This window comes from Acanthisitta chloris, unplaced genomic scaffold (genome assembly GCF_000695815.1).
Source record: "Acanthisitta chloris isolate BGI_N310 unplaced genomic scaffold, ASM69581v1 scaffold13965, whole genome shotgun sequence".
Taxonomy (NCBI): Eukaryota; Metazoa; Chordata; class Aves; order Passeriformes; family Acanthisittidae; genus Acanthisitta; species Acanthisitta chloris.
The window spans coordinates 5016-14966 of NW_008675522.1; the positions used below are offsets into that span (position 1 = coordinate 5016).

Genomic DNA, 9951 nt, shown 5'->3' on the forward strand with positions numbered 1-9951 from the left:
AACAGTAGGTAGTTTGGTGATATGACATCATCTGCCTCTTTTTGCCTTGTAACAGGAGTGATACTTGCGTCAGTGTGAACAACAGACACTCATTTAACCTGGCTGCCAAATTTCAGTGGGTCTATAGACTGTGCAGTTTGGCTGTCCTTATTTCTGTAAAGTTGTATAATCTTTTCTGGGCTGGATTAGATTGTTCAGTTTTTCTGTGCAGGACATATTTTCTTTGATCATTCTTGATTTTTCTCATTTGGACCCTTTTCAGTAGCATGTGTGGTGGTACATGGCAGCCACTGAGAAAAGCAGAGAGGTGGCATGTAGAACTGAGGTCTGCAGTTCCGTTATATCTCATGTCTTTCGAGATAGCCATATTCAGTAAAACATAACTTCCTAAAAACTCATTTGTTCTTGTTCAGATTAAAGGGACTGTTCCACCTTTAATGATATTACGATATGCCATAAAGCCCATATTTACACAGTTTCTGAGTTGCAGCAAACACTAGCTGCTTCTCTGCCAGTCCTACAGCTGAACTTTTATCTTTCTCTGGAGGAACACTGTATTTGTTTAAACTGACAGCTTCTTGACCTCTCCTTTTATGATTCCTGTGCTTTCAAGAGTGGGAAGTGATCTAGGGTAATGCTCAGCCCATCACTGAATTCACTGATGCCCTCCTCTTTCAGCTTAGCTACTGATCATCTTCCATCCTGCAGAGCCACTTGTGTCACACTTGGTACATAAGCTACATGATGAACTGCTCACCTTAGGCTTTTAGATAAATCAAGACATATGTGTGACCAAAGGGAAAACTGGAGCACAGCAGGGAGACGTGATCCTTTAGATTACCTTATCTCAGTCACAGCTCTGCCAGACTGCTGCTCCTGTGATCCCTTCCCTGTTAGCTGTAGCTATGGCAAATGCATCTAGAATGCATGCAGTGAAGGCTGTTGCCAGCATAAAGCATCAGAGTCACAAGACCTGTATTTACTTTCTGTGCTTTCTGGGTCTCAGATGATTTAGACTCAGATGGTCTTCTGGCAATGCAGCAGTTGTACCCAGTGATCTTCACCGTATGCAGAAGTTGCTGATGAGCTCTTTCCTCTCATTCCCACGACCAAAACACCCCAATGCAGATAGCTTGGCAATTTGTGAAGTGATTGATAGGCTAGGTTGGTATTTTTAGTGTTTCTGCTACCTACCAGAGTCTTGTAATGCTGTACGATGCTGACCACAGGATAATCTGTCTGCTGCTATTTGAACTCATGCCATAGACTAACATTTCAGAATATGTTGTGTCAATACTTTATATTCCTATCAAGATTTCAATTCTTTAAAATACTGAGGAAGTAAAATGGGGAGTTGGAACTCATTCAAATTCTTATATAGTTTAAAGCAAAAAGGCATAGTGAAAAGAGAACCATTATGTGCTTCAGCAGCTCGTTATTGGATCATCATTTTATGCCCAAATATGTGAAAACATGAATAAGACTGGAGGTCTTGGAGAGTGTAGCTCTGATAAATATAACATGTGCTTCAATTTCAAGGCTCGGTGCTTTTCGCACAGAAAGGCTGTGCCTGTGGTGGTCTAGGAGTGAACATATTGTGTGGCTTCCAAGTGACTCAGCACTGTTCCACCAGCAGCGAAGTAGAACCAGAATTGCTATAATCGTCCAGCAGAGGATCAGCTTTCATGACACAATCTGTTTCTTTTCTCAATTACCAAGCAGCATATAATAGAACTTAACAGGAAGGAAAGAAGAGGAAAAATAGCAGAACTGAAAAATTCTTGGCATCTTTGCAAAACTAGATTTTTCTCACTTTTCCAGATTAAAGAGCAGGAAAAAAACGGTATCTTAATTTCAAGTAAACTGATCACTTTTTAAATGTTGATCAGATAAATTTTGCCTTATTATCAATTATGTTAATTTTTATGGACCAGATGTGAGGTCTAGGTGGCAGAGTAACTGTATGATGTAACATGAAAAAGTTGTCTATAGAAAATGTTCTCAGGACACGGAGCTGTGAAAGGAAATGTAAGTGTGTAGGTAATACAGGTTGGGAGATGGTTTTGCTCTGCTCCTGTTCTAGCTGGGGATGTCTGGTTTTGTTGCTGAATGACTGGATTAAGGCTGCTGTGCTGTTTCCAGGCAAGTTCACATTGTATGAAAGTCAGGGCTGTGAATGTACCAGTAGCTGTTGTCATCTAAGCCCAGTGAATTGGAAAGGTCGTGTGGAATGGGGAAGATGGTCAGGCTGAGAACTGGCAGCACGAAGGGTTCAAACAAGATCAGTGCAGTGGCTGGACCTGCCTGTTAAAATGATCGATACAGGGTGAGACTAAAGTTTTCTGGTTGAACTGCTAAAACAGTGCCTTAGCAGAAAAACAATTGACAGAAAAGCAAAAAGCCAGTGTCATGCTCTTTCTTTTCAACACCCTTTTTTTTTAAACGCAGTTTTAATCAAATATAATCAGGTAAGAAGCCAAAGATCTTTAGGTACTGCTTTTGTTTTCTGTGTTCTAGAAAACCAAGTTTTAAAATCTTTTAAGTCTTACATGCATGAGCAAATTTGTAATTGACCTGCTGTTGAATTGGGGAGAAAAAAAGCTTCTGGGCACAGCATGTCAGAGAATAGCTAACAATATTAAACCAGTAAAGAACATGCCATTTTACTCTTACCAAGTACTCTAATACAAGGCAAGATTGAGTTTGTTTGAGGTAATTTTAATGAAGTGACTTCTAAAATTTGATTCACTGTTGTGCCACTTCTTCTGAGTCACAAATGCTTTTGGATCCTGCTGTAGGTAAGCACTGATTATACACTGATGCTAAGATAGCTTTTTCAGTATGATTGCTAGGAATGTTATCAATGCATTAGCACATCATGAGTTCTTTTCAATTACATTTATTCTCGAATAAAGATATAGGAAGCAATGCCATTAATAATACTGCAGAATAACATTCTCCTTCGTTAACTGAGCTCTGGGTGACGAGGGAGGTACTGTCTATTTAGAGTCAATGTAAATGAGCCTTTGTAGGGCTCTGAAACCAGGTCTGAGCACTGCTACCCTATCAGCCTTTTCCTTTCCCCTCTCTGTCCTCTGTTTCAGCTGTGTGCCCTTCCGAGTTTTCTTTTTGAGTTCCTTGAGAAGATATTGTACTAGTCCCTCTTTCTTGTCCCTTCATCTGTCAAGATAAGCTTTTGTCACAACAGGCTTGGAAATGTGTTTAACTATTAAAGCTGAAATACCTTTGTACCTTTCGGTAAAAACTTGGAGATGAAGGATTGTTGCACTCTCTGAAAATCATTGTTGTACTTAATGTTTGTGCTGATGGAGTATTTTTATCATAATTGTCTTTCAGAACAGTTAGACCTTTTGGGGAACTCTACTTTTCATATCTTTATATTACTGGTGACCATTTTAATTGGTTCTTCCTTACAACTCTGGTTTTCAAACATCCTCCAAAAAAAAAATCTTTCCTCCAGTCTTGCTGCTGTTTTTGAAATGCTTTTAGAAAAAAACAGTAAAAATTCACATGCAAAATTCCACATGTGTCTTAGAAGAGCTTCTCAGTGAGAGCCTGACATTGGTTTTGCAATCAATATTTTTTTAAAATATAAACTCTGGCCAAGGTGCTTTTCTGCACTCATAATGCTGAAAGTGTCAACTTGAACTACAGAACTAACTTGGACTGAAATAAAGTGATGTCATATATTTAGAAGTCTGTGTGTGAAAAATGGTTTATTAATGTGCCTGTTTCATTTCAGGAAGATGTGGAAACAGGAGTCCACCTTGATCCTGCTATCAAGGAGGTTCAATACAATCCCACTTATGAAACTATGTTTGCACCTGAGGTAAGAAACAATACTGGTCCTTAGAGCAGAAATGCCTTTGGCTTAAAGAGCAGAGGTTCTATAAATCTCATGTGAATTGCCTATAAGACATAAGTTCTTTGGATGCTTTGCTGCATTTTGGGATCTAGTTTGGGCAAATTAAAAAAAAAGATTCTGCATTGGTGTGTTGGTATTTTTAATGCTTGAGTTTTAATATTCTGCATAAAGCTCTCCCAAGAAGAATCTCAAAGTGTTTATCAGAATTACAGCTATGGAAATTAAAAATTTAGCTAGGGAAGGACCCTTATAAAGATGTTTAGTAAGAGATGAACTGCACTGAAGTTGTCTCTTACTGTTTTCACATTTTTGCTATTTGCTCATCGTGCTCCTTAGAGCACAACGCACAGTTGTAAGTCCTGCAGATATAAGGCTTTTTTAGAGGAGGATTTAAAATTAAAATCAAAGTACTTTCAGTTTAATTATTCACATCAGTATTAAGAATTTTAGTAACTTGAGCTGTGCTAAATGTGTATAGCTAAAAAGCCATTTTAGGCTGAATTTAGACTGCCTGGTGCCATGTGAACCACGTTCCATTTTATTATAACTGACAGGCTATCTGAAAGATAAAAATAGCTGTTCAAGCATTTAACTTTTTCAGCATTGAACTTCTTTGTCTTCTGTTAGACCAGGGGTTAGCACTCCAGGGAGACAAATGCTGCATCAATCTCAAATTTGTACATCAGTTATGGTTTATGTTTAGAAAACCTTTTGTGGAACCACATAAACTGGTCTTCTCATACCAAGTTTGCATTTTGCACTCTATTAAAGCCTTGACAAGTGTGAGCAAAAGTACTGATTTAAACTTACTACAGTGTTGCTTTGTGTAAATGTTTAAGTTAGGGAAAGCTAATGTGGGGCAGTCTCAGGTGTTTGAAGTGTGGCTGACAAGCATAGGGGTTACAAGTAGGTTTAGTCTGATGTTAGTCTCAGTGTGCTGCACATATTGGTAATCACTGTTCTCTTCCCTAATCAGACTGGCATTCATCATCTTGCAAGAAGAAAAGAAAGGCAGGGTTTCATAAGTGTTTCTCCTGCAGTAATGCAGCAAGTCCCCACTTGCTTTCCAAATGCAGGAAAGTATTGTTGGCAGTGTAAATTCTGTATTAAATGCATGTGTTTAATAGAAGCTGATATATCTCTCTTGATATCTTCCCCTTACAAGGAACAGTGTGTTGTGGTTTTGTCTTCTGAATGCTTGTACTGATCACGTACTGAATGACAGTGGTTTGTGTCAAGTAGTTGATATTGATTTTTCCTCTGTACCAGTAATACAGGCTAGAAAGTTCAATCGTGAGATGAACTGTTCAAATCAACTGTGTGATTACTGTGTAAAATAACAGACTAAGCAGCTTATTCAGTAGTCATAAGGAAATAGGAAGTTGAAGTGATTTTGCATTACAGTTTTTGAAAGACAAGTCTTTTTTTTCCCCTGAAAAAGTACATACACAAAAATAAGAAATTACTAATTCTGCTGTACTTTAACATTTTTTTTATGTAGTTTGGACCAGAAAACCCATTTAGGACTCAACAGATGGCTGCACCTAGAAATATGCTTTCTGGATATGCAGAACCAGCTCACATTAATGATTTCATGTTTGAACAACAAAGGAGAACATTTGCAACCTATGGTAAGTCCTTAACAGTGGAATTAACCTCCACCTTTATTATGCCCAGGTTGGACAACTTCTGTTGTTCTCAGTAGAACAGTTAATAGGACTGCAGCTTCTGTAAATTGCTTTTTATCAGACTTCCTAAAATGGGAAAAGGTCTTTGAATGAGAATCCACATGGCTGGAAACCATAGTATTTATTTGGGAAAACTCGTTTTGTAATTCCCTTTGAAACTGTAATCCAGTGTATGATCTCCTAGCAAGTCCCTCTTAATTAATGCTTCCACTAGTTGCATCTAGTGTAGAAGACACAAATCAAAATTTCACACTTTTAACAGTAGATCTCTTGTGCAAACAGATTCTTTCATGTGATTCTAACTACAGGCACCTCTCTCAAAACCAAAAGGGAAAGCTTACTGAGTTGTCAGGTTCTCCAGCATTTGCCTCTAGATACAAGCTGAATAAGTAAGAAAATAGTCTTAGCAAAGACAGATCCAAAGAACTCTGTGTCAGTGGTCACTGTAGGAGCTGCTTTTTTATCCTGAATAACCTTTTTGATGTAAAAAATTATTTTTTTAATAGGACAAGCAAGGAAAGACTATGGATTCTAAGCATTCTTTTGGACACATTTGAAAGAACAAAACTGCCATGTGTTTGCATTCAGCAGTGGTTATTTTTTATTCTGTGTTTCATTGTAAGCTTTCATTGCTGTTTTAAACTTGACTACAAGTGCTTGTCCTGAAAATGAGAGTTGTTGTTTTCAGATGAAATATCACTTTATATTCTTCAAATTCAGTTTATTAGGCAGGTTCTGATACTTCCTGTGTAAAATGTCACAGCACTCAACTTCTTGCACAACAGATTCGCATCTTTCTTCTTTCTTATGTGCATTCAAAATACTATTCCCTGCAAACTGTCCTGCCTCAAAGATCACCTTCCCAAACATGAATCCCCTTAAATTCATTAGGGCTTTATGCATGCATGAATTCACTGGCTGCATTCTATGATGGATGAGATTGGGACTTTATTGCTAACATCGGTGGGAACTGGGGATTGCAGTGAAATCTGGGTGAAGTAAACTACCTAAAATCAGAGACTGTAATGTCCTCAGGTTTTTTTTTGTATTTGGGTTTTATTAGGGTTTTTTTGTAACTGTTAAAAATTGAAATATATTTAAGACAGTGGCTTGGTTTTTTTTACATAGTTTATTAGCTAATAGGTACTTTGCACTGAGTTGTTAGGATGTGGAATATAAGCAAAATGCCAATATTAAGAAATGGATATCTAGTTTAATAGCATAATTTCAACTAACTTGACTGTAATTTTGATGTTAGAACTTGACAGGCAATGCAGGTAGGAGCCTATTCAGCATCTGAATAGACAGATCAGGTTTTGTTCTGTGAAATTGAAGGTAGCATTGTGTGGGTTTGCCTTTTTGTGTGTGTAAAATAGGTAACTGGAAAAAAGGGTCTGTACACATATAGTGTTTGGTTTGGGGTTTTTTGCTTGTGAAGTTCAGTTTGGGGGAAGGTAGAATTAGTCCACTTGAAACTCCTGCTGTTGGCTTTTGTCATCAGTGTACAGCAATTGCCTTCAGAGCTCTATTACAAACAAGTATAAAAATGTATTTTAAAGGCTGGTAAGATTGGCAACTGTGCAACTATCGTATTCAGCTTTCTAGAAATGTTCAGCAGATAACAATCTGGGTACAGTGAAAGTGGAACTATGGAAAGGCTGAGATTGAGGCAATTTAAACTGCAAGAACAAGCACTGAGAAGCTGAAGTTGAAGCTAGAAGATGCAGTAAATGAGCGTGATATCCTGGCTTACTAGAAGTTCACTCCTTTAAGTTGTCAAAAAGTTATCTCTAAAAAAAAAAAGTAATATTCTCTTTTTCCATTGGGAAGAATGTAATAAATATCTTCTCAGAAAATGCCAAGTGTTAAAGCGCAAGTGGAATCAATAGGCAGAAATCTAAGACATACATGTTTTTTATGACTGAGTCATAACACCTCAGAAGAACGGAGAGCAAACCTCTCTTTTAGAAGCTGCAGATCTTGAGACACCTCTGACCTGTGTTACTCTGTTTAGCACCATTGCACTAAGGCAGGAAGTCTCAAACAAATCTGCAATGGTTGCATGTAGATAGGCAGTGACAATAAATGAAAGACAAAGGTGATAAATGAGGTCATGTATCCAAAACAGCTCAACTGCCTCACTGTCCTTCACAACAAAACAAAAGCAGCTTTATATTATATTTTATCCTGAAAGTGAATACATGCTCAGTGACAAACCTATATATTAATCAGAAACCCCAAGTATTTTTTGGCAAATAATCTTTCTTAGCTGATTCCCTTGCAGTAAATATTTACTGTTTGCTGCAAATATTTGCTGTTGGAAGTATTTTCCTTGTGATGCTTGGATAGCTGAGAACATCCATGCTGCCATTGGCTGAGGGTCCTTCCAGCCCTTTGTTCTGTCAGACAGGTGGGCAGCAACAGGTACCTAGTGAGGAGGCGAAGGAAGCAAGCAAATAGTGATACATCTGAATACTTTATTTCAATATGCAGTCTCTCAGCCCAGGGCAATTGTTATATGAACATTTATGACTTTTCAATGAGTGTGTTGGGCTTATTTGGTTTTGTCCTTTTGACAAACTTGGCCAGCTGCTTCTTGAACCCATATAATTCTTTTTTATGCAAGTAACCTGTTGCAGGCAGGTCTGCAGCTTGCCAGCACCTTGTGTGAGGAAGTAGCTCCATTTTGAACTTATGGAACTTAACAGCAGTTTGACTTGATCTCCCCTAGTCTCTTGTGTTGGAAGACAAAATAAGAAGTCGTTATTCACCATTCCTCTGTCATTTCTTATTTTATAGATCTTGGCCATATCTTCTTTTCAGTCTGCTTTCTTTTTTTCACCTGAAAAGATCAGATCAATCTTCTTGCTCCTCTGTTGCAGCCTTTTCATGCCTATGATTATCCTTGTCTTTCTTCTGTGTCTCTGCTAGTTCCACTGTTTTGTTCCCAGGATGAAGAGCAAAACTCTGCAGTGTTTACATGTTAATCTCACCAAATTTGTTCTGTGGCTTAATAAAATGAGAAGCTTTTCCTTTTCATTGTCTAAGAATTCTTAACATTGCATTTTTCTCTGCGACTTTGAGTAACTTGCTCCAAGCTACTTGCTGCATTTTCCCAGATCATTTATTAATGTGTTGAACACCACAGGCCTGAGCATGGATCCGACAGCAACTTGCCTGTGCTGTGCAAACCAACCACTTATTCCTGACAGTGTTTTAATAACCTTTCATCAGTTGACCATGCAATGCCTTGTGTGTCTTTCAAAGTGTCTTTGAGGCACCCTGTAATCCATCTAACTTGGTTTCATGAGGGTATCCAACATCAGCCAAGCTTTGCTCATTCACAGGATTGTCACCTCAGAAATATTCTGGAGGTTTTGTCATTGTAATTTACCTGTACGGAAAACTGTGTTATCTGCTCTGCTGCAATATACAATGCTCACCCAAGTGCATACTCACTGCTTTTTGGTTATGGTTTCTACTCTTGAATCTTCTAACCATACAAAATGTCAGGCTGGTTGAGCTGTAGCTCTCCATATCTCCTCTGAAGCGTCTTTTCAAGGTAGGCATTGCATTTGATATATTCCTTTTCTGACATACTGAGGTGATACTAGGTGAGAGTTTTTGCACTGTGGTTTGGCTTTACATCCCTTGGATGACTGCCACCTGGTCCCAGTGTTTTGTTACCACTTACTTGACTCTTTAGTCTCCTGGCATTTCGCTTTGGCCTAGATATTGTTTCACGTTACCCATGGAGAAAGTTTCTGGCACAGGAGCCTACCCCAGCTCCTCCATAATAAACATGTTTAAGAAAACACCTCACTGATGCTCTGTTTTCCTTCCTCGATCATCTGTTGGCCTACATGCTATCTGCACACTTTCTGTCCCTGCAGGTTTTCACAACATACAAGTGTTAGTTTTTATACCCTATGTGATTTGCCCCTTGCTTTTGGGGGGAGGCTGCCTTACTGTAGTGTTTCTTTTGTCTGTTAGAGTTTGGTTCTTTGTATTTTCCACATCTGGATGCAACTTCAGCTCTTTGAAGAATGGGTTCTTACTTCTAATGGTTTCTCTTAACATACTGTTCAGCTGTGCTCACTTCCTTCTGGTCACTTTAAAGTCATCTTTTAATAGCTGGCAGGAATTAGTTCTTTTTCTCGTACCTTGTGTTTTGAAGAGTCCCTGCATTTGAAGGACACTTTACCTTTTGGTGCTCAGTTTCTATTCCTTTTCAAAACCTTCTTTCCTTAATATAACTCTCCTGTTTTGAGATCAATATCATTGTCATAGGTGTTTTTATGGCTTTCTTTTCTTTGTCAACAGTGTTGATTTTTATACCCCATTATGGTCATTGTTAAAATGTGTAGCCTTAGAAAG

The 9951-nt window shown here is 38.3% G+C and overlaps 1 protein-coding gene across 1 annotated transcript in view; it reads left to right on the forward strand.

Annotated features, from left to right (window-relative positions):
* Positions 1-897: 897 nt before the first annotated feature.
* Positions 898-9951, forward strand: part of CDC40 (cell division cycle 40) — a gene marked incomplete at its 5' end in the record, with an annotated part of 31507 nt that continues 22453 nt past the window's right edge. Inside the window, 3 exons of the mRNA XM_009075787.1 lie at positions 898-938; positions 3764-3850; positions 5388-5517. Of these exons, the coding sequence (XP_009074035.1) occupies positions 898-938; positions 3764-3850; positions 5388-5517 (258 nt within the window). The remainder of the gene's footprint in view (positions 939-3763; positions 3851-5387; positions 5518-9951) is intronic.